This window comes from Zophobas morio, unplaced genomic scaffold (assembly GCF_036711695.1).
Source record: "Zophobas morio isolate AGI-343-1 ecotype UQ-CSIRO unplaced genomic scaffold, CSIRO_AGI_Zmor_V1 ptg000006l, whole genome shotgun sequence".
NCBI classification, from domain to species: domain Eukaryota; kingdom Metazoa; phylum Arthropoda; class Insecta; order Coleoptera; family Tenebrionidae; genus Zophobas; species Zophobas morio.
In genome coordinates, this window is record NW_026972111.1 from 10,378,482 (window position 1) to 10,402,725 (window position 24,244).

The window sequence follows — 24,244 nt, forward strand, 5'->3', positions numbered from 1 at the left end:
CCGGCGCTCACATGTCCAGAAACGCTCCAAGAACTCCTCCCGAAACACCGCAAAGGTATCCCAGTGGGTTTTGTTAATGTCATACCATGACTGCACCTTGCCTAAAACACAGACGGACTTCATCAAGCTTATTCGCACTTCTCGTCCGTGTCTTCAGGTAAAACACCTCAAAATCCTCCAAAAACTTGTTGGGGTTTTCGAGGGTTCCACCAGCAAGTGAAGTGCGAAGCGTTGCCTGTCCATTTGATCTTGGCGGGCCACGGCCTGCAGTTGGTCGTCTCGGCTTGTCGTCGGTTCCGCGCGGGCGAGGTCCTCGGTCCTCTAGTTCCTTCGTCGAGAGCTGGACGGTTGCTCGACGTCAGGTCGCCTCCTACAGGTCGTACTGAGATGTCGCTACCAGTGGTGCGGTCCTAGGCGCCTTCACGTTTGAGGCGCCACTGGTATTGACCATATGCCTCTTCTATCCGATCATGTTCTTCACTCATGCAAACTTCACACAAGTACGGCTACAAACTTTACAAATTAGTATTCGTACAAAATGACCCACACCCCTCCACTGCAGTGCGCCGACATTGTATCAGGGGCACGGCAACAAATCTGTGATAACCCAAACCTCTCGTATTACTGACATGTGAACAAAATTTGAAAAGCGCGAAAATTGGAGCAAAATTTTTGGATCTGGTCTCTGATATTGAATTTTTAATATTCCAGTAGCGCTTTTTTTGGTGTTGAAAACTCAATTCCGTTATTATTATTTATAGGTGTAACACATCTATGATGGGAATTTGTGCAGCAGTTTTCTAATAGATCAGAATTATTAGGTGTAGAATTGAGACTTGATTTCATTAGTATATTGTTAAGTATTTTAATTTTTGGTGTTTGATGCATGGGTAAAGCATTTCTAAATAACGGTGAAGCCATTTTTCTTCGAAATGATCTTTACATAAATAACATCTACTTGATTTATATTGCATATTAATAATGTTAAACCATTTCTGTCTCTCTTCCTTCTCCTCAGGAAATTTAAAAAAAACTTTTATTTTGATCGCTTGAATCAGTAATTGGAAAAAAATACTTTGAAATGTGGGTATTGTACATTTATACTTGTAACAACCGAGTGTAGCCATAATATTTACAACCACAACACACTTTCACATTACCTTAACTAATCATTGCAATGGAGGAACATCAACTTTTCCATCTAATATCTGTATTCTTAATCTTATATACTCTACGTTGTTTTTTTTTTTTTGCTTACATGTTGACTGAACTGGTTGCATTTTAATTTCAGGTTTAGACTAGCTCATAGAAGCGGCAACAAATGTGTAATAACAACAAAGTAAGGTATATTAGCGCCAAATTCAAACTGACGCAATTTCAAATATTATAAGTTTAATCATGTTTATTTATATTTTCTTATCATTAAGAAAGCTAGATAAATACTTCATTTCTGCAACCAAATAATTTCCTAATAGAGTTGAATTCTTGTTTCGAAGTTTAATGTCCGAAATATTAAAGATTTTCAAACATTACCTCTGAACTTACCTTCCTTAATTTAGTCCGCAGTATGCTTTTTTATTTTTCACTTCTAAGTAGTTATTTAATTCATTTTGATAGTTGATTCGACTTGTACTGTACATGAACATACAAAATATCTTCTACATCATTGTTTGAAGAACCTGCAACAGACTCGCCTCTTTGCTCAAATAAGACTACTGCATGAATGTGTTTACACATTGTTGTTTTTACTGCATACTCTGGACAATTACACTGATATCTGTGAATGCAAATTTTACACTTGTTACAGCCTTCATCACACAACTCGTTATAAGATACAAAATATATTGAACGATCCAGATGGTCGTTATGAATAAAAATAAACAATTTTCATTCTATTTTATTAATTACGATGATTACACGACTTGAACACTCAGATATTTGAGAAAACTATTCCGAATATCATGTAAAATCTAAAATGTTCTAAGTCAACTGAGTGCAAATAAAATATTTTTATAAAATAAAGACGAGAATAGCGTACGGTACGACTAGACTTTTTACTGGAGACTTGAATGCATCTTGTGCTCGTTGTTCTCCCTTATGTACTGAGATTTGACCTCCTTTGATAAAGATAAACTCCACATGGGCTGATGTAAAAGCTCGCATCAGAATTACAGCTCAATCTAGAGGCGAATGTTGATAACGAGTACGAAACAATGAAAGTTCGTTGCTCTAAATCTCGGTACACATCTGACCGCACATGCAGTGAGAACGCATGAATATGTGTGCGTTCTCGCGTTCTGTGACCACACACCATTCGAAGTAAAGATGGCAGATGAAGTGGTCATTGCGAGGGCCGCTTTCATCATTGTTTATAAACTTGTATTAAACAAGAAAAAAAAAATAGACGATGAATTATCAAAACATTTCATTTCAATGATGGTTCCAGAAGTGTGTTGTGCTTTAATCGAAGCCGTACAAAATTACGTTAAGGTATGTATATTAGGTAATGAAACCATAGTAATTACTTTAATACAAACATTTAATTGTGTAAAACTATAACTGATACAAATTTTTCTCGACAACCGTATTGGTAGTGTTATAATTTGATGACTGTGGATTAAGCAGACGGGTATCAGACACATATTGAGATTGGGGTCGTCGGAGCATCGTAATATCCTACATCCGCTTCAAACAGGATATTATAAATGGCATGTTTAACATATAGCTGTGTTCTGGGAGTGTATGTTCTCAATTTCGCTACTATGTATTGATATATTTCACATCAGATTCAGACAGCTTTTTTACATAATAATGTGGTAGGATATGGAATGGCACTTACCATGTACATCCTTTGCACTTAGAATATAGAGCATGCATAAACAAGTTCGGTTGACAATTTTTCTGGAAATATATCCAGCGATATATGTTTGCACAGATATATCATTGGAACTTACTTCGACGGATTGATATGCAGTTACAGCATCTTTAAATATTATAGAAATATCAGCCTCTAATCTATCCGAATTAACCGTTTCTTCGCAATCTGAAAGAAATTTCTTTATTTCAAACTGACTATGTCTAGCCAATTGCAATTCTAATAAAGAAAGAATGTTTATTTTCTTCTCTGATTCCAAGATTTATTACAGACTAATGTGATAATTTTGCCCTAACATAAATCGGTATTGCCTGAAATGGGCTTCTAGAGGATCAATGTGAAACTTTCCTAATGAAACAATGAAATTAAAGTTAATGTGGTTTGACGTAAAGTTTGATCTGTTTCCTTAGTAGTTAAGCCAAGACACATTTTTTTTTTTTTAGAAAAAGGAAGTTTTTGTCGTTTATATTTTTATTAGGAATCCGCTATGGATCTCTTTCATGTTCTTCAAACGAAGATTTGCAATGTACCATTTTCCACAAACGTAAAATTATTACCAAACATTTTATAGTTCCCTCAGATTTTTGTGGGTATTTAGTTCGTAAGGCAGTAATATTTTTTTCATAAAAAAATCGTACACAAAGCTTGACATTTTGGCTTTTAATGTCAGTGCGATTTAAAACTTTTCTATTTAAAACCGGAGCGTGTTTGACAATATTTGTTTCGTCTCTTTGAATAATTTTTAAATGATTAACGCATGCTCGAAGGTGTTAATTTTTTTCATTATCAACGAAATTATCTTCATAATAAGGAAAAACAAATGTCTGTTCTGAATCTTTTTGATTAATCCAGTTATTCCTGATACCTTTAAAAAGGTGAACGGTATCAAATGCTAACAGTTTTTCATTGTCATTGAGACAATTTTTCTAAGTCTTCCTACGCAATTTCGGACAAAAGAACACTCAGTAGGACAAGGCTCAACACGGCATTACTTGGGTATCGATCGAGTGGGTACTTCTCGTCTTCGTGGCACACTGGATTCGACTTATCCTTGTACCTTCGATTTTGCTATTTTTATAACGCCTGTTAAAGTTTAGCAACGAATAACTTTTTACCAAATTTAAATATACACAATTTATAACACGGTTGAAAAACAATAACGTTTCTTCACACGTGTACTTCATTTAAAATGGCGAATGGTCTACTACCTTTATTTTTTTTTCAATTTCTTAGGAACGTCCTTAATCATATTTTGGATGAAGGCAGGACTAATTTCTTTTAGCTTTCTCTTAATTCGTCCAACTAGCTGTCGTGCCCAAATTGTTTTTGGACACTAACAAAATTATTTATTTGGGTGTAGGCCCATTTCCTTGGAAATGGAAGGTTAAACTGCATGTGGGGGAAGAGGTAATAATTAAAGTTTTTTTTAGTCGATGAATATTCCATTATCTGAAACTGGATTTTATTTCTCTTAAAATCGAAGGATTTAAAATATTTAATTATGCTGAAATCTCCTTTTTTTGATTGCAGATTTTCTGTTGACAATGTTTTCCTGTCGTATCGATGTTTCTGTTTGTTGCACTTCAGGACTTGGTGCTTCGTCTTTTTCTTGTATTTGTTCTTCGGTCTCTATTTTCAACTCTTCCATAACCTGCGCAACAATTTCTGTTCGTCATCAGAAAAAAATTCTAGTTCTGAAACACTTAATTATTTAATAAACTACGATTCGGTATTTACACGCTAGCTAAATGCTATCAAAACTGCGAAAACAAGTAAAACTAAAAATTCAGTGGAAATCAAATAAATATTCCCCTGAGAAGAAAGAAAAACTAAAACTGACCGGATTAAAACATGCACTTAAATCTACGCTAATTATGAAAATAAAACATTCAAAAAAAGAGATAAATAATTTTTACTTTAATGCGCTAAATACGCCGGGCGCGAACACTTGTTCACGAGAAAATCAGCGGTTACGGGGTGGTCAGATAAAAGCAAAAATAGAAAGTCAGATCCTTTTGGCGAAACTAAACGCAGAGCAAATAGTACTATAAATGCTCTATGGCAAAATAATCAGAGAACGGGATGATATTGAACGGTAATAAACTCAATGAAATTATCAGCTACAAAGGATCAGATTAAAGTGGTTCCGATTTGGAAACCCCCCAAAAACCTATCTAAAATAACCAAGTCGCGAACGCAGGGGTTGAATTCGCAAACCGAGGAAATGTTGAATTTATTTTCTTCTTTCTTCTTACTGGGTCTCAGCAAATTTTTCTAAGTTCGGATTTCTTCAAAATTTAGCCAATAATACAGCGTGACCCACGGTAACTCGCAATTTGAATCCCAAATCATTTTCTGCGTTACTGTTTTGCGATCTTTGTACGTTTAAAAAAAAAAGGTTAATTCAAGCAAATCGTAACACTTTATAATATTTACTATACGATGTTTACATTTAGAAATATAAGTCAGAACTAAACTAATTTTATTTACACAGGATTATTTATACCTATTCTAAAAGGAAATTGTGGTGTGTTTTATTTGTTGCGTGTTTTTATTGGTGTACGATTCTGCGCATGTTGTTCGCAATGTCAGACAAGCGCAATGATATTTGAAATTTGCGAATATGCGAATTTTGTTCTTACACTTTACTTTGGATCTACACAATTCTATTAGCAGTGAGATGTAGTAGCAGTTGTAATTTCACTTCCACGTGACTGTCGGTATTTTCAGTAAAAGTACTGTGTGGATAACAATTTTCTTGTAACCTTATTAAATTATACTGTCTTTTACTTGATTGCGCTTCAATTAATAAAGATGGACCTTCATCAGGTGTTAATGGTATTGGTCTATTTTCTGACTGCAACCAAACATTTCTTATTTTTGCAGCTCGTGTGGGAGTTGTAAGCAAAGCTTTTTTAATAACTTCTGCACCATCATGTTGGCCTGATTTTCTTAGGTACATTTGTGCTGCATGTCAGTTACGTTAACGAAAATTTTTCTCTTAAATCTTTGGTTTTACGATTTTTCCGAAACTTCTTCCAATGACGTTTAAGAACGTCCACGATGTACACCTGGGGAACTCGGTGAAGGACCCCAGAGCAGAGGTGCCCCACCTTCATCGGACCCACCATGTCGTTAGCTGTTGTGGATACTTCATTTACTGGTTTATGGTTTCAGGAGTCGACAAAAAGGCTTATTTTTTTCATATTTTTATTGTTAATAAAAATTACAAAATTTGGGATTCACAAGTATACCGGTAGGAAAAATAGGAGTAGGTATATAGTGGGGCTCCTAAGCCAGGTCAAATGAGATCAAACTGGCCTAGTAGCACCACAACTTCTTATCGAACGTGTGTGTATTCTGCAGGACATTGTTACCAGTTGCTGGTTGACGTATGTTATAGTACTCACACTGCCACTAGATGGTACCTCAAGCGCATTTCAAGGAGAAATGGACTGAAGTCGTTTTTCCCCACCACCCTTCATTTCATTAACCATTTCACGGCTGGCACGTTTTTCTATGTATGCAGCCGAGAACCGGGGATTAACAAAATGTCTTTTTTTTAGTCTTGGTGGACTGCCCCATCACAACGTCTTGTGTCAGTACTTCCTTGTGGTTTATCTTGATGATATTTTTGAAGTATCTCTTTTATAGGGTGTACCTGAATAAATATTTATTAGTGTCATGTCTAGTAGATGGAAAAATACCTGTTTATACCATTTGATGGTTTTTATGACGGATCTGTAGAACTTTCTAGCATATCTATAACTTCACTGGAAGTCAAAATTGTTCTTCAAATTTTCTGGACATCCTTACTTACTAATGTCTGTAGATTATTTGTAAACCATTTTGCGAATGAACTAGTGTTTTAAGCATTCACTTACTGTACATACGGACAATTTCTTATCAGAAATTATTGAAGGTTTCTTCTTTGTCGGTAGTCCTCTTTGACTGATGCGGAAGGTTCCAATTGACTAAAGAGGTCTTAATTTGAACAGTTTGTCATGTTTCGAGTCGTACGCCTGCCCGTCTGTGCGATGCGAGGTGGCGCCTTCGTCGGGGCGGTTTGCTCGGGCGCCAATTCCTTCTTAGGAAGGGTGCACCTGGGTTGCTGTAAAACCGAAAATACTCCGGTGAATATTTAAAATAAACATTTTTTGTCGCTTGCGGCGACGCTGAAACTGGGATGACGGGGACGGTACACTGAAAGGGTAATAATAAATAAATAACTCGGTAGTTATTAGTCGGTATGGTGGTCAGAGCATTTGCACTTTCATGTTTGCCATGTTTTTCTATCATCCTGGTTTCCGGTCCGCACAATTTACATCGTTACATGGTTTGTCTGAAACGACAGACGTCCGGTTTGAGACCGGTTATTGTTAGGTATTCTACAATTTTTTCGTGGTTGTTTTAGGAAGCTGCGTGGTGTCGCACCATCACAATAAAAATATACATAACTAGCATAATACATTTGTCGTAATTTACTAAAATATACTAAATGCCTGACAAATGTATGTACTGCCTTATTTCTTGATAACGATTGGTGGATATGCATCCTCTCTCTCTCTCTCGGAAGTTGGTGGTACCTCGTAAAAAGAAAAATCCTCAAATAATCTAGAGGCAAACTGGAATTCTGGTAGTCATCCTCGTTTAGTTCCCTTTTTCTTTTTTCATTTTTGGCAGTCTTCATCTTTTCCAGAGACTGTTAAAGTAACAAGTTACGAGTTGTATTGAATGAGGCTCATAAATTTGCAATTCTTTAAAACTTACCAACAAATGTAAATGGTTTTCACTGAAACATTCTTCCTTTTGTTCTTTTATTGGGTGTCCCAGGACTTGCACATAAACACTTACATTTTTAATAAGACGTTTATTGTGTTCTTGGTGGAGGTTTACACGTAACTTCTTTAACATTATTAATTCTCTCTATTTAACAACACTTTATGCTTATTCTGTATATCATGCATTTTCACCATTCGTCGATGATCCGATGGGCACTTATAATATTGCTTAGTTATTTCCTTAAACTGTACTGGTTCATCGTCCGGGTTCATTGGCTTGCAATATCGTTACATTACATCACAAAAAGGAACAAATGTCAAAGCAATGAGAAGGCGTCCTTTGCAATAGTGGTTATGATTTATAAAAGTAGGTAATATAGAATACCAACAGCTATAATATAATATTGCAATAAACTCAACAACAGAGGGTAGCTCATTAAAAAATTAAATGTACTTGATTCAGTGTAGTGGGAATGAATGGGTTAATACGTTGCTATTCCCCCTTTTGCCTACTACATGGAAAACAAAATCTTTATGCATAGACTTGTTGCATTTTAATCCAACTTTTATTATTTATTTACAACGAAATCCCTGAATAAGATTTTTAATCCTATTCTAGGAACCATTAAATAATGAAAACTTATCTCTGACATACATATTTGTGGCGGCACTCCTCTGTTATCTAATCACTGAAAAGGCTGCCAAACATTTTATTTGTATTGGAATGTTACATCAGTTAAACTTGCCTGTAAATTTGCACTCCACTGTGGTCGTGATAGTGTACTTCCGCCTCTACGACATTCTGGCAGAACGACACAAGTCCATTTGGCAACTTTTACAGGAAAAGAAACGTGAATAATGTGTTTATTAACAGTAGGAATCCATTGTAGTGCTTAGTGGTCAGTGTTTTCTTATCTAGTGGTAAGTTTTTCCATCTCTGGCATTTATCTTTTTTTGGAACATGAATATATAGCAACCTTTTTTAACAATAGTACAAAGGTACCACAGCTAGCGACTGTAGGTGTGGTTAAATGGCGTCTGTCCAAACTTCACATCGCTTTAACTCCGACACAATTTTTTTTTACTGTTTTCGACGTAGAAAAAAGTGCTTGTCAGTGACGCCAAGATGTCCATTTGTGCCGTTCTGTCGATGATGCATCGATAGGTCGCTCGTTATGTTTGGTTCTCCATATTAATAATTATTTATATCTTCTTGCATTGCGCCGCTTATCAATTTGAAATTGGAAAGAACACACCTATGAAAGCGTGCGGACGAGTTCATTCCGGAATTTAGGGGAGGAAACTGTACTGGTCGTACTTAAATCTGGCTTAACCTAAGAAAAATTCAAACATCTAGCTTATTATAGTCCCCGATTTTGGGCGGCTATTCCTAGTCTGTTCCCTTGTGTCTCTGATCAAACTCTCGCCATTACTTGTCATTCCAGCAATTTTGCAAAATACTAAAAATCAGAGCTCCAAGAAGATCATAACAAGAGTTTTAACTTTGATATCGAGCAGTTAGGGAAAATGGCGAAAGCCCTCCACATGGACTACAGTGTGGCGTATTTCTCCCTTAACTGTCTTGATTTTATTCAACTTTAAACGAGGTAGTAAAATGGATTAAGTAAATATTTCCCCTTGTAACAAAATCTAGATAGTGCAATCAATGAACTTACTATCTCTACATCTACTGGTTTCGATGAAAATTAGAGTAGTGACTTGAAACGTTTCTTTTTTCTACTTCAGTAGAACCCCGTTGGATTGTTGTCTCTATTTATTCTATCTGGTGAAGAACCTTTATTAAAATCTTCTTTCCAATATTGTGTATCTTTCAAATTTTCAACTGTTTTGGGGGACTGTGTTTGATACATAGTCGAACCTTAGGGACAAAAAAATGTTTGATGCGATTCATCGTTCTGTAGAAATAATAAATTATAATTGACATTATTAGGGGAAAGTGGTGCACCTTGAGATTATTTTGGCTTTCCATATTTTTTTTAGAGTAATTTCCAACACAAATTAATGACTACAACCGTAGGCACACTGTAATAGTAATTTGCACTGTTGGTGCGTCAATTCCAGTGGCGGCCCGTGACTTTTTTTCTCGAGGAGGCCACTATTGTAGGATTATTTTTATAAATTTGTGCATTATTAAGAATGTACCTTGCTGTTTCCAATTTCACTGCACAAATTCAACGCAAAAATAAAACGTTTGACAAATAATATTTTTATGTTCTTTGATTAGGATTGACGATATATACCGATCAAATAATTTAGCTCTACTCAACGTCATCGTTAAAAATACATCTCCTCTTCGAAAATAACTGTTCAATAATAATGTTTAGAAATTTTGTATAAATATCCATCACAGTACATATAAAAATTGGTGTCGAAAACTGTGAAATTTGTTGCATATTTTAATCATATTTAAGACCCACCACTGACCCGGAAAAGACCGGCATTCAGACAAGACTTATTATCATTACAAATACAGAGACTAAGATAATAATGTTATGCATTGACAATTGCTTTTAAAACTTACCTGACCATAGATTGCCCCCGCGAGTCTTGTGATACCATACACTAAATTATTAAGGATCATAAAATTATTATGTATTTATTTAAGAGACTATATTTTAATGGAATCCGTCTTTCCTTTTTAGAAGCAAAATGATCTAGAATTTTGTCATAAAATAAAGGTTGTTTCATTAAATTTCGTACAAAGTCTTTTTTTATTGAAATTATTGCTAAATCTTGCAAACGATCCTGTTTTTAAACGTTTTAAGGCAGAAAAACTTCGCTCAACTGAAACCGATGTTACAGGAATTGTAAGAATAATACATAAAAGTTTATAAATTTCGCTATACATGTATGAAGATCATTAACTACTATAAAATTTGACGTTTCTATTAAGGAAGCACAATCTTCTAGAATATATGGATCATTGTAAACAGCACGCAGCTGACTTTCTAATTTACTTTTATCAAAAACGTCGTAACGTTCACAAAGATTACCAATTAATTGAATGTGAAAATCTTACGCAAAAGTTCGAAATTTTTCAAAATTTAGCAACTCAAAACACTAAATTTTCAATATCTAGGAACCTTACTTTTATCTGATCAATAATAATTTGTAATATTTGATCAAATTTTTCCTTATAAATCGTTTTTGGTTCATCATAAAATCGAGTTCTTTTTGTTGGTTGTTCAAGATTATCCGTAAAGTCCCTAAAAATTTTATTAAAGTGTGTTTCCTCTTTTTGAAATCTCATTAGTATATCTATTAACTTGATTCATCTTTTCTTAGCGTATGAAATGTCTGTCAACTTATTTTATAAAATATTAAAAATTAATTCCGTTTGATCAAAAATTAATTTAAATGTGTATAAATAGAAACTGAAATCAAAATCTTTTAACAAATTCTTTTTTTTTGCCAGAGACTAGCAAAACTCACTATCAGTGGCGGCTCGTGACTTTTTCTGTTGAGGGGGCAAAATTAATACACAGTATTATGCTAAATTTAAAATTTATGCTAGGTAAAAATTATTGTTTCTTTTTATTAAAAATTTAGAAAAATGTCAAGTTAGAGGTCCGTTAGCCAGAAATTATTGATTGAAAATTGATAATTGAAAATCGATAATTTCTGTTTACCATCTGGAACCACGAGGAGGTGGACCTAATTCCAAACTTCCCCAACGGTGATGGGGCGAACTCAAAGTTCCTTTTAAATTTGTGGACATAAGAAATATAAATAAAATTTTGTTAATCGCATGTCCAGTAGATGCAATAGGTATCCCCCACTTTAAATTATTTTCAATTTTTTAAATTAATGTTTCTATATATAAAATCCATACGTCTTTCTTTGTTACGAACAAAATGTTCTATAACTAGCTCATTGAAATTCGTGGTTTCTTGCACTAGTTTTTTTTTCTATTGAACACATTGCCAAGACACACAATCTTTCTTGACACATTGTATTTCGTAAAAATGTCTTTATACGTTTTAACGTCGAAAAACATCGTTCGCATTCACTTGTCACCATCGGTAATGTGCAAATAATTTTCAATAATTTTTTTGTTTCTGAAAACACGTCTAATAAATTGTTTTCATACATAAACTTCAAGAATGTTAAGGCACCATTTGCTGTCGAAAAATCGGGATGATTATAAATAACGTTCAACTCATTTTTTAACACATTAAAATTTAAATCATATTTTGTAGCACATAATTCAACTTCTTTTGGTGGAAAATTTATTTGAAAATATGAAAATAAGCTAGTCTGAAACAAATTTGCTGCTGTAATATAATCTGCTTCTAAAAATCGATCATTTATACTAAATTTAATATTGTCACAAATTTCTTTAGCAATTGCAATTTTATTATCATTAAAACGAGACCGCTTTTTTGAAGATTCACCCTCTTCGTTTTCTTCTCGATAATAATCGTAGTCGATAGAATCTGTTACATGTTGTATGGCAAGTTTAAAAGAAGTAATGTTTTTCTGAAGTTTAATTAAGTCCATTTCGCGAATTTAAAGTTGGTTGAAAAGTATCTCGGTACTAGGCATGATTCTGTGAAAGAAGTATAACCAAAAATTAAAATCGTAATCTTCTAATGTTTTCCGTAAACTACTTGCCTTGGCAATTGTTAATTTATCACTATTTTTATCTTCCATTATAATTTGAAAGCAGTTAATCAAATCATTTTTAAAACTATGTACAGTATTAACTATTCGTGACTTAAAGTTCCATCTAGTCGGACAATTTCTTGGTAATCTTTTAGAAACGATATTATCAAGTATTTTTATACGTTTAGGAGATCTTGAAAAAAACGAGGAAAATGATTCTAAATTTGAAAAAAAAATTCTTACTTGGCTGTGTGCTGATGCCGCCTTTTCTATAATTAAATTCAACTGGTGAGCATAGCAGTGAATAAACTGAGCTTTAGGGTAATGTTCCTTGATTTTTGCTTGTACCCCATTTTGTCTTCCACTCATAACCGAAGCACCATCATAAGACTGAGATATAAGTTTTTTTGGATTTTGATTGATTTCAAGTTTTTCGAGCTCATTTAAAATAATACTAGAAATACAATCATCTGTGTGATCTGTTGGATTAATGAATCCTAAAAATCTTTCAAATATTTTGCCTTTCAATTCATATCTAACGACAAAAACCAGCTGCGACTGTGAAGCTACATCTGTAGTTTCATCAGCTAAAATAGATATATAGTCCGCTTCCAAAATTTCATCTTTGATTAAATTAATACAAACAGCATAAATTGAATCAAGTAGTTCGTTTTGTATGGTTTTTGAAAGACCCATAAAAACGCGATTGTTCGTTTTTTCTATATGAGATTTTAATGTAGTGTCAAGCTCTGCCATTAAATTAATTAAACCTCTGAAAATTCCCGGATTTGTAGAATCATGCGTTTCATCATGCCCCCTTAAAGCCAACTCAAAGACTCCACAAAATTTTATACCGTCAATCAGTTTACTTAAAATGTATCTATTCTGTTTTACCTGATCATTATGTTTCTCGACGTTCTCTCTATAAGCACTATTTAACTGATTTCTTATGTCTACTTTACCTAAGACTGCGAACGATACGTTGAGATTTAAGTGTTTTTTACTCGAGCGATGCTTTTTTACTTTTTCTCCCAAATGTTTTAAATCCGTGATTCCGGTTTCAGTCCAAGCTTTATCAACATCTCCGTTATTCATAAGGGTACATACAAAACAGAAAAGGGCGTTTTTCGCGTTGCAACCACATAACCACCACTCACTTTGATACATAGTCTTATTAAATTTTCGATGCACGAGTTTGTCTTTAACTTTACACGACACAGCAATGTCCAAATCGGGTCTTGGCGGTCCAACGTTTTTTATTAATAGTTTTTCATCATGGCTTAATTTATTTTCAGATTGTAGCCGCAAAATTCTCTCAATCGAATTCATATTGATATTATTGACAACTCTACAACACAGTTTTTTAAGTTTCTTAAAATCACTGCAAACGCACAGAAAACTAAAACTGACGAAGTTAGCAAATTTCACTCGACCGTTTTGTTTCAAAATCGATGACTAAATCGATAAAAGTGTATGCAATCGTATATGCATTTAAGTACTTAAGTTGCAGTACATAATTAAGACGAAGCGATTACTATGCCCTGCCGAGATGTTGCAATATCGTGCATTTGTGCATATAATCGCGAAGATTGCCAAGTACGGGTCAATGAAAATATTCACAATTTGGCAACATGCAGGACGGGCAAAGGTGTATGATACCCCACCGAGATGATGTCAGATTGTGTTCTGAACATAGGCAACTCGTAGGTTTCGTAATTAAATGCATTTTGATAATTAATAGCGCGAAATTCTCAGATTTAAAAATGTGCTTTCATTTTGGTGGGGCATTGCCCGTTTGCCCTTCCTGCACCAGCCGCCACTGATTATTAATAAAATCAAATACTTCAGTTAATTTATCATTTAATGACACCACTGTTCGAACAGCTCTTGATGTAAAATTCCATCTTGTCTGTACATTACTTGGAATTCTTTTGTTACATACTTGATCGAAAATATTACATCGTTTCGTTGATTTAAAAAAAAAAAAGATGAAAAACCCGTCAAATTTTGAAAAAATATACGGACATCCCGGCAGCTTTTAGTTGCATCGCTTACAACAAAATTTAAATTATGGGCATAACAATGAAAAAAGCGTGCTTGAAGGGCAATTGTCTTTATTTTGGCTTGAAGCCCATTAAATTCTCCAGCCATTACTGCTGCCCCATCATGTCTGAGATATGAGCTTCCTATTTAAATTAAATTTTGAGAATTCATTAATTAATAAATTGTACAAATGGTTTGCTGAACGACCTGCACTAACATCGAAAAAACCCAGAAAGCTCACTACGGGATTTCTTCTAACGACATAACGAAATATTACAGACAACTGGGATTTACAGGCTATATCTGTGTCTCATCAACTTGCCACGAAAAGAATGGGCTATCAAAAATTTCCTTATGGATCTCAGATTGAATTACGAACGCAGTGGATTCAATAATGTCATTTTGAATGGTTTTTGAGGTACGTGAACAAACTGACGCCTCATCTAAAAATAATTTCAATTTTTCTTTGTAATTAGACATTAATGAGACTAATTCCCGAAAATTCCCCCTGTTATTTGATTCTATTCTTTCATCGTGTCCTCTGAAAGGCAATTCCTGTAACGCTAAATACAATGCAATATTTGTTAAACATTTCATGATCTCACGATTTTCGTTAACTTTTTGATTGTAATTTTCTATTTCAATTTTCCTGGCATTATCGAGCATTTTAGCAATATTGTTTGATTTGCCTAACATCTGATATTTTACATGCGCGGAAATGTGTTCTGCTGAGCAAGAGTGGCGACTAATAGCTCTTGACAAATTTTTTAAGTCAGAAAATCCATTTTTTACCCAGTTTCGATTTTCGGCGTTAACTTTACCAAAAAGAATACAAAACCAACAAAACAGCTTATTATTATAAATACTACCAGTTAACCATTCACATTTATTATACCAATCTTTAGTAAACGAACGACACTTGGATCTATCTTTAACGGTCAAACCTGGCAGAGGTGTCGGTTTTCCATTATTTTTTAAAATTACTTTTGTCTCGTAATTCAGTGATGAAAAAGAGTTGGTTAGCAAAAACTTCACTACATCATCACAAGCATTTAAATCTAATGAAGCCATTATTGTTAATTGAAATATTTATAAAAATTGAATTTTAGTGCAGAACTGAGAATTTGTATTAAATCTTTGACTGATTTTAACTGAATCACGAAAGGATTTACGACAAAATGTTATTTACAAATTTAATTGCTTTGGATTAGTTCTATTACCAGTTAAAGTTAATGTACTCTTTTCTGTAACACGCTGTATATATTTTTTTTTAGGAAATAGCCCGAAACATGTAATCTTTTTTAACTGACAGGGTGTCTTCTAATTTTTGCACGTCCCATTGTGAATTATCCACACTTAAAGTTTCCAGTTTTTTTGTAGTATTTTATTCCTCTTCCCTGGATAATTATTTACGGTTGGCTATAAAAACTTCCTTTTAATATAAGAGAGGTATTTTTCGTAATTTTCCACAGAATTGTTACATTATCCCTTCCATTTTCTTCCAAAAATCGATCAAGTTTTGACCATAATCTGAGGTTATGTTTCTTTCTGCACACGTGTTTCTGCTGAAGACGCTGATTGGTTGAAGTCATCCCCACATTTGAGTGGTACTTACACCCCCATTCGTTTTCCAACTTCCGTTCAGACATGTTGTGTCTCATATTTTTATTTTTTCTTGGGTGTTTCGTGCACAGTGAACAATGCTTCTGTGTGCCTTTGAGTGTCTGCAATTTGGAGGATATTGTTCATACCGAAGATTTAAATTCCTTCAAGCTAAATATGTGGGGATTTCCGTAAGTTGTTTTGTAAACATCCATAAAGTATGTTTTTTTTTTCAAAAGTCTACAACGTGGCAATTTATATCAAAAATACACGTGGCAACATTTCTTTTGTGAGTCAGAAAGGGGTTAAGTTTTAATTATGTTTATTGGATTACCCGATATGTTATCATCAATCATTTCCTGTTTGGCTTTTTTTTAACGGATATTTAATTAGAAAAGTTTCTAATAGAAGTAGATTATCATTATTGACAGTCAGGTATTGCAACTATCAGATACAATACGTCTAATTCCCCTATGCGAAAGGGGAGTTTATTTCGTGCAACGCAACAGGTGGTGGATTCCGAAAAAAAACATACTTAAGTACAGCTTATAGATCACACTGAAGTTGGCAGTGTTACATACATTTTGGTATAGATGCGCAAGCGATACAGATGTATGCTGCAAAGTTAGATGTGGGAAACGACGACTCGACACGCAACTATTTACCAAAGACAAAGCAAATTTCGCCGAGTTTCCCTGGATGTTGGCAATCCTTTATCGGAATGACTACCACTGTGGAGCTTCTTTAATCCACCCCCAAGTGGCGTTGACCGCTGCTCACTGTGTTCAAAATCCAGGCCCTTATAAGGTACGAGCCGGCGAATGGGACCGTTATTCCCGGGGAGAGCCCCTGGATCACGAAGACCGTGCAGCTGAAAAGGTACACATTTAGGTATAAATACGTGTTCATTAAAACTAACGAATCGTCTCCTTGGCAGATAATCATCCATCCCGCATACAACGCCAACTCGCTGAAAAACGACATCGCTCTAATCATAGTCGACGAGCCTTTTCCCCTTCAAGACAATATAGGAGTAGTCTGTTTGCCCCATCAAAATTCGTATATTATTCAACAAGAGTGTTTAGTAACAGGATGGGGTAAAACGTCCCACCACACTCTGTGGCGTTCGAATATTTTAAAAAAGACGATTCTCCCAGTGGTTTCTCATGGTTTTTGTCAGATGTTGCTGCAATTCTATTTAGGATCTACATTTACACTGGATTCTACTTTCATCTGTGCGGGTGGTCAGAACAAGGACACTTGCCAGGGAGATGGAGGGAGTCCCCTAATGTGTGAGGTAGCAAGGACGGAAAATGTTTACGTACAATTTGGAATCGTGTCTTGGGGGCTGAAGTGCGGGACAACGGACGTTCCAGGAGTGTACGTGAGTGTAGTTCAATTCGTGCACTGGATCGACCGGCAGATGGCGCTGCATGGCTTCCACAGCAGTGTTTACGGGTAAGAAAAAATACGAATGATCGACCTTGCTCAAATCTAACATCTAACATACACATCGGACATATTAGTTAATGATTTGAATTAACAATTAATTGATCTGGACCTAGTTTGATCGTCCTTATACTCTGCAGACGTTTTTTTTTATGAACTGACCTGCCTAAACCGGGTATATTTGGGATGTCGCAAGAGGTAGTAGGGAGCAGCTGCCGTTACCAAGGTATCAAGGGCTTTAAATCAATAATCTAGTCCAGACGGTTGTGCACGAGTGCATTCATTCAGCCTTGACACTTGTTTGAGAACAAAGTATGTGCAAGTGAACGAACTTTTATATTTTTCTAATTAACGCACTTACTGAGAAAATATACTTTCGGCTAAGCAACTTCAGTTTTTTAGATCCAGTAAGTCATGTAAATTAATAAAAGAAAACTTAATCGTCGGACTGGTGTTTGTCACATGACAATAAGCCCAGCAAATTTACGTCAACACATTTTTAAGTAGTATTTTTAATTAATCTTTAATTTTTGTTTCAGATACGATCTTTAAAAAAGAGGCTCGGCTCGTTCCAATTTTTGAATCAGTCGTTGGCTAAGCAACGAGAAAAATTTGTAAGTTAACGATTTATTTTGGTCATATAAGTGTATTATTGTAGTTTGTTTTCAGAGGAGCCACGAGAAGAACATCGATAAGTCTATATAATGGGAGTTGTGCAATTGTTTCTGCGTCTGTTGATTAGAGTGAGACAGGTAATATTTTTATCGATACAGTGTATGTAGCATCTTCATTTTTATTTATTGCTTACTTAATAATTCACTTGATTCCAGGTTAAAAGTATTAGGCTACTGCTTGATATTTTAACACTTGTATGCCTCTTGTTTATTACTTATATAAGAATTCAAATTATTATTTGCCGCTACTTTATTGCAATTTATTTAGGCTATCTTTATAATAAGCTTATCGCACTTATTCGTCTTGTTACGTTAATTCCCAATTTAATTATTGTGTAAACTAGAACGTTGGTTAATTTTTGATGACGTAGTCCTGTGTTAGGTACATTTATTTCTAACTATTCTATCTTTACGAACGGAAAAATCTTTGCATACCTAGATTTTTTGATCTTGTTTATAGGGTTATAAATATTTTAGAAAATGTTGCTTGTTTTGTAACACTTGTTCGTACTTGTATGTATAGTTGTTATAGAATAAAACGTACCGTAACATTACAGCCACATATTTTTTCAATTCTATTAAGGTATCAAAAAATTTAAGCAACAAAAATTGTGAGGTTATGTGGCACTATTGGCTAGTAACTATAAACCAACCGACAGTACAGCGCTTATTATGTAAAACCCCAGCTTGTCTCACTAATTTGATTCGAAATTTTATAAGTGCCAAATAGCTTCACAAATTTGCGGTCCCTTTTAAAAATCAAAAACTTTTGTTTCAGAAAAATGGGTTTTGAAAAACGAACATATCAAAGAAGAAATCCGAACCGGGTGCTAAGTTTTGAAGGCGGACATACAAGTGTTTATAAAGTAATAATAATATTACAAATTTAGATTTAGTTTTTTTACATTTAAATTTGCAGGTTAGGGATACTCAACATTGATACCCTGTCATTATAGCTTTTCCATTTTCACTACAACCTGCAGCAAGCTCTATGAAAAAGGTAAATTATAAAATAGGTCGTTTTTAGTGTAGTAGATTCGTCTAAAACTGTGTGAAAAGTTTGACTTTTGAACTTATACTCAGAAAGATATTGTTGTTTTCACTGAAATATTAGACAGCCGACATAAAAGAAATGGCAAAACATTTTGTACAAAGTAGCTGAAAAATAGGATGTAAATGATAACAAATATTATATGATTGAATAAAAAGTCGTTTAGTCAGCCATGGAATTATTTTTTAGAAATCTGGTGATAACCAGATAAAAAAATGCCTGGAATAACTTACAATTTTTATTTTGCAAAGTTATTACCGAAATGAGGTCAAGCAAAAAAAAAAGCATACATGCGATGCATAGAAGAAGTTTGCGAACAACTTCTGGTAACCTCAAAAACGAACCACTGAATAATTTTTGTTTTAAATTAATTCTATGACTGGTTAGACTATCAGGTGGTATAACATGCACATGATAATTAACAATTATTAAGTTATTAATAAGTGATATGATAATTTGAGAAAAATCTAACATAGTGTACCTACATGAAATTTGGTATGATATAGTTAAAACACGTATTTTAATTTAGAAGAGTATTTCTGTTTTTCTCTGAATAATATTATTATTGTTAAAATGAAGATAAAAAAACATAATAAATCAAAATTTTATTAATACAGTAGTTACAAGAAAAAAATAAACAAAAATGATAAAACATAATAGAACACCTTCAATCTTCTTCGATATTTTCCGTCAAGTGTTTAGCATTATTGTTTACCGGTAAAGTTGGCCAAAAAATGCAACTTGTGTGGTGGGATAATGCTGCTTAAATTTTTAATATTTGTTTCTTTACGTTGTTGTGAAATGCCTGTTTTGTTGACGACTCTGAGGTTATTGAAAATTATTATTCTTATATTTAGCTGATAACATAACTAAAGGCAGTTCATTTCCACCAAAACTTGCTATAAAACAAGTTTCGCCTCTTGGCAGTAATTTTTGAAATATTTTTTAGTAGTGGTTTGTCTTTGTTAAGTTTCTGAATATACCTAGTATGGAGAAGAAAGATTTGGCCAAAGTTTGAAGTCACTAAATACCATTTCCTTGACCCCAACATTATTATTTGTAGACTTCGAACAGTTTTTTACGATATTAACAGTCTTTAAAATCGTAGCGTTTTGGATATTTTTTTTTCTGCCATGTGGTGAAAGCTATCTGCCGACATAAACGTACATATGTCCCGTCTCAAAATATTTTATTGTAATTTCTTGCGCAGCAGTTTGGTTACTATTTATGATTGTATTAAACAACTGAACAAGGACCAGTTTTTATTTTGACTGGTGCAGTTCAGTGGCGGTTGGTGACTTTTATTCTCGAGGAGGCCACTACTATATGATTATTTTTATAAATTTGTGCATTATTAAGAATGTACCTTGCTGTTTCCAGTTTTACTGCACAAATTCAACGCAAAAATAAAACGTTTGACAAATAATATTTTTATGTACTTTGATTAGGATTGACGATATATACCATTGGTTCGCAAACTGGGTGCCGCGGCACACTGGGGTGCCGCAGAACCCCCAAGAGGTGCCGTGAAAATTTTATGATTTTAATAAATATAAGCACAAAACCAACTTTAAAAAATAATAATTGATTCTCGATTCTCGGTTTTGGGAATTAAGAAAACAGATATAAACTTTTTTTGAATCAGAAAATATTGAACAATTTTTTGACCTCCTTCAAGACGACGTTTGGTATGCAAAACTAGCATATTTAACTAATATTTTTGAACACTTAACCCTTAATTACTCGCGCTTTGTCTTGTTTATTAATTGGTCGCACAGTGTATTTTATACACCATCACGTTTTTGGACTTTTTAAGCTTTTCTTTTATTTCAGTTTTATAATTTTTATGATTTTAACCAACTTGTACAATAAGAAAAATTCAACAATTCAAAATTCAAATTCAAAAATACTCTAGGGTTTTATTTAAATTTAGAACATACAACATAAAATAACTTTAAATTCACAAAAATGAGAAACAAAAAACAAAAATTCAATTCTAAAACAATGAGAATAAGACTTTATTCTTGCTCTTCTGTTCTACTTTTACGACAGCTTACGCATTCTTGTGTTTTTACTACGTGTTCTTTACATGCTAGTCTACCACACAAGTCGCATGTGATGGTTGTAACGCGATTTTTCTTACTTTCGCAAAAGACACATTTACCTCGATTTCTTGTAACATTCCTCTCAATGTTCGTTGAAGTTTTTTTATATTTAGAAAGAAAGCCTTTTATATCTATAGGAAGCGTCTCAATGTTTGCTCGAGTTTCCAGATGAGGCTTCATCAAAGACAATGCAACGTTTTTCAGAAAAATACGTCGTGGCTGTTTATTGGAGTCTATGTGAAAGTATTTATAAATTATGTTAGAGTTTATTCCCGCAATATTAATCATTTGGAAAAAAAGAACCAGAGGCCAGCGTCTTGTTCGTTTTTGTACCGAATAATTACCACACATTTCGTCAACGGTGTCAATTCCGCCTTTAGTAGAATTGTAAAACAAAACGATATCAGGCTTATTTGAAGATCTGTCGACAATATCGTCGGCGTGCATAGTCGAGAGTAGTATCACAGCTTTATTTTTTTTTTGGCAATAGGATACTAGCGTCATATCCTTCCGAAACGCAAATATTGAAGATGGAATTGGTCGTGATTTATTAGGTAATAGTTCGGCAGGTATCTCTTTTTTATTTTTTCTCAATGTGCCAACTAATGTGGTTTTTTTGTTTAGTAAATCCTCTGCAAGTGGGTAACTCGTGTACCAATTGTCAGTCGTCAAGTTTCTATTTTTTCCAACGTAGTCGTTTGTCAACCTACTGACAACTGCTTGTGGAGAATTTTCACAGACATAAGGTCCGTCTGGCTGCTTGCCACAGTAAAGCTCTAAATTAGACAAGTAAAATGTTTTGGAATCGCATAAAGCAAAAATTTTTAGTCCATACTTTGCCGGCTTGTTTGGCATATACTGAATAAAACTGCATCTTCCTCGGAAAGGAATCAGCATCTCGTCAATTGTCATAAACTCTCCAACGCAATAAGAGCCCTTGCAGTTTGCAACAAATGCATCAAATATATGTCGTATTGCTGCCATTTTGTCGGTTATGCGTCTGTTTTCTCTAGTGCCCACATCGTCAAATCGGACTACAGAAAGAAGAAACAAGAAACGGTTTGCGCTCATACAAGCTCGAAATATTTCTATTCCCGTTCCGTCGGCGCTAAACAATTCGTGAAAATTGGTATGACCTTGTTTTTTTACACCGGAGAGAATCAGCAGTCCCAAGAATGCCAAAAATTCTTCCTTATTTGTCTCACGTGCATCTCTCTCTCGCGCATAATTTTCCTGTTTTCTTCTGATAAAAATATTCGTACATCTTACAATCTCTTCAACCATCGCAGCATTTATAAATTTCTCAAAAGCAGATATTTCGTTTGATATCTCACTTTTTGGGACGAGGGGATGACAACGTTCTTTACAAATGTTTTTTGCAGGTGTCTTTGACTTTTTCTTCAGAGGCAATTTGCTCCATTCCAAGTTATGCTTTGTTTTGTAAACTGGACCATCGCCATCGTTTGCATTTTGAAGAGCTGTTGTTGCCGTAACTGAATAATCTGAATGTTCATCTTCATTTACCAAATTATCGACATTGTTATCGCCACTAGCCTCTTGTTCTGAATTGCTTTCATGTTCACTAAGTTCGAATTGTTCTTCGGAATCTGCTGAATCGTCTCCACCCACTATTTGTTCTTCAGATAGATCTTCATCATGAAAAGCAGCTAATTCTTCATCAGTCAAACAATTGGGATTCCTCACTTGGATTGGAAACCTGTTTTCAAGTGAAAAAATATTTTTGTAATCAGTTTTTGATCAAATTTTATTCGATGTATGTTTTATACTTTACACAATTAATACTTACATATTAAGTCGCACGGTGTAATTTGTACACAGGACAAAATCAAACTAATTTAATTAGCAATAACACACTGTACGGTCGCTGTTCTTAACCTCAAATGCTTATAAGAAAGATAAATGAGGAATACCTAGAAGCGCTTGCGCATTGAAATAGTTTTTAGCAAATGGCCGACAAAAACGTCAACTGCGTGTATTTTATACACGCATGCGAGTAATTAAGGGTTAAATAAAATATGTAAATTCAAATATGCAAAGTAGAAATGAAAATATTTTAACCTAAAGTGAAAAAATTTTGGCTTTAAAAGACAAGCTTAAATTATGGAAAAAATATTTATAAAACAATCTTAACATCAATTACATATTGTACAATCATGTGATAAAGTATTTTTGATAATAAATTAGTTACAATTAAAACTGTTCCTGGAGGGGTGCCGTCAAATTTTGTTTAATATTTTAGGGTGCCATCAATAATAAAAGTTTGCGAACCACTGATATATACCGATCAAATAATTTAGCTCTACTCAACGTCATCGTTAAAAATACATCTCTTCTTCGAAAATAACTGTTCAATAATAATGTTTAGAAATTTGGTAGAAATATCTACCAGAGTACATATAAAAATTGGTGTCGAAAACTGTGAAATTTGTTGCATATTTTAATCATATTTAAGACCCACCACTGACTCGAAAAAAACCGGCATTCAGACAAGACTTATTATTATTACAAATACAGAGGCTAAGATAATAATGTTATGCATTGACAATTGCTTTTAAAACTTACCTGACCATAGATTGTCCCCGCGAGTCTTGTGATACCATACACTAAATTATTAAGGATCATAAAATTATTATGTATTTATTTAAGAGACTCTATATTTTAATGGAATCCGTCTTTCCTTTTTAGAAGCAAAATGATCTAGAATTTTGTCATAAAATAAAGGTTGTTTGATTAAATTTCGTACAAAGTCTTTTGCTATTGAAATTATTGCTAAATCTTGCAAACGATCCTGTTTTTAAACGTTTTAAGGCAGAAAAACTTCGCTCAACTGAAGCCGATGTTACAGGAATTGTAAAAATAATACATACAAGTTTATAAATTTCGCTTATACATGTATGAAGATCATTAACTACTATAAAATTTGACGTTTCTATCAAGGAAGCACAGTCTTCTAGAATAGATGGATCGTTATAAACAGCAGCTGACTTTCTAATTTACTTTTATCAAAAACGTCGTAA

At 34.0% G+C, this 24,244-nt stretch overlaps 4 protein-coding genes and 1 long non-coding RNA gene across 6 annotated transcripts in view; 2 read left to right on the forward strand and 3 right to left on the reverse strand.

The window, feature by feature from the left end:
- LOC135123556 (leucine-rich repeat protein soc-2 homolog) overlaps positions 1-24,244 on the forward strand; it is a 53,453-nt gene that overhangs the window by 21,614 nt on the left and 7,595 nt on the right. The window contains exons 1-5 of one of the 2 annotated variants that reach the window (XM_064048334.1): positions 17,410-17,783; positions 17,916-17,990; positions 18,046-18,128; positions 18,829-18,916; positions 18,970-19,050. The exons of the other annotated variant lie outside the window; for it this stretch is intronic. The gene's annotated coding sequence lies outside the window, so the exon portion shown is untranslated. Of the gene's footprint in view, positions 1-17,409; positions 17,784-17,915; positions 17,991-18,045; positions 18,129-18,828; positions 18,917-18,969; positions 19,051-24,244 lie in introns of those variants that run through there. 2 annotated transcript variants of the gene reach the window in all.
- Positions 6,119-8,649, reverse strand: LOC135123568 (uncharacterized). Its single transcript, XR_010279664.1, has 3 exons — positions 7,646-8,649; positions 6,593-7,577; positions 6,119-6,536 (listed from the first exon to the last, which is right to left on the reverse strand). It is a non-coding gene; the product is annotated as an uncharacterized LOC135123568 (long non-coding RNA).
- LOC135123822 (zinc finger MYM-type protein 1-like) lies at positions 9,399-15,396 on the reverse strand. The gene is made up of 5 exons (XM_064048697.1): positions 15,221-15,396; positions 13,177-13,663; positions 12,526-13,110; positions 11,110-11,134; positions 9,399-9,535 (listed from the first exon to the last, which is right to left on the reverse strand). Exons 1-5 carry the CDS (start codon positions 15,394-15,396, stop codon positions 9,399-9,401), a joined length of 1,410 nt encoding a protein of 469 aa, XP_063904767.1.
- Positions 16,026-18,990, forward strand: LOC135123823 (phenoloxidase-activating factor 2-like). Its single transcript, XM_064048699.1, has 5 exons — positions 16,026-16,118; positions 16,480-16,806; positions 16,865-17,385; positions 18,829-18,916; positions 18,970-18,990. Exons 1-5 carry the CDS (start codon positions 16,026-16,028, stop codon positions 18,988-18,990), a joined length of 1,050 nt encoding a protein of 349 aa, XP_063904769.1.
- LOC135123824 (piggyBac transposable element-derived protein 4-like) lies at positions 19,001-23,827 on the reverse strand. Its single transcript, XM_064048700.1, has 3 exons — positions 23,790-23,827; positions 21,540-22,923; positions 19,001-19,039 (listed from the first exon to the last, which is right to left on the reverse strand). The coding sequence occupies exons 1-3, from the start codon at positions 23,825-23,827 to the stop codon at positions 19,001-19,003; spliced, it is 1,461 nt and encodes a 486-aa protein (XP_063904770.1).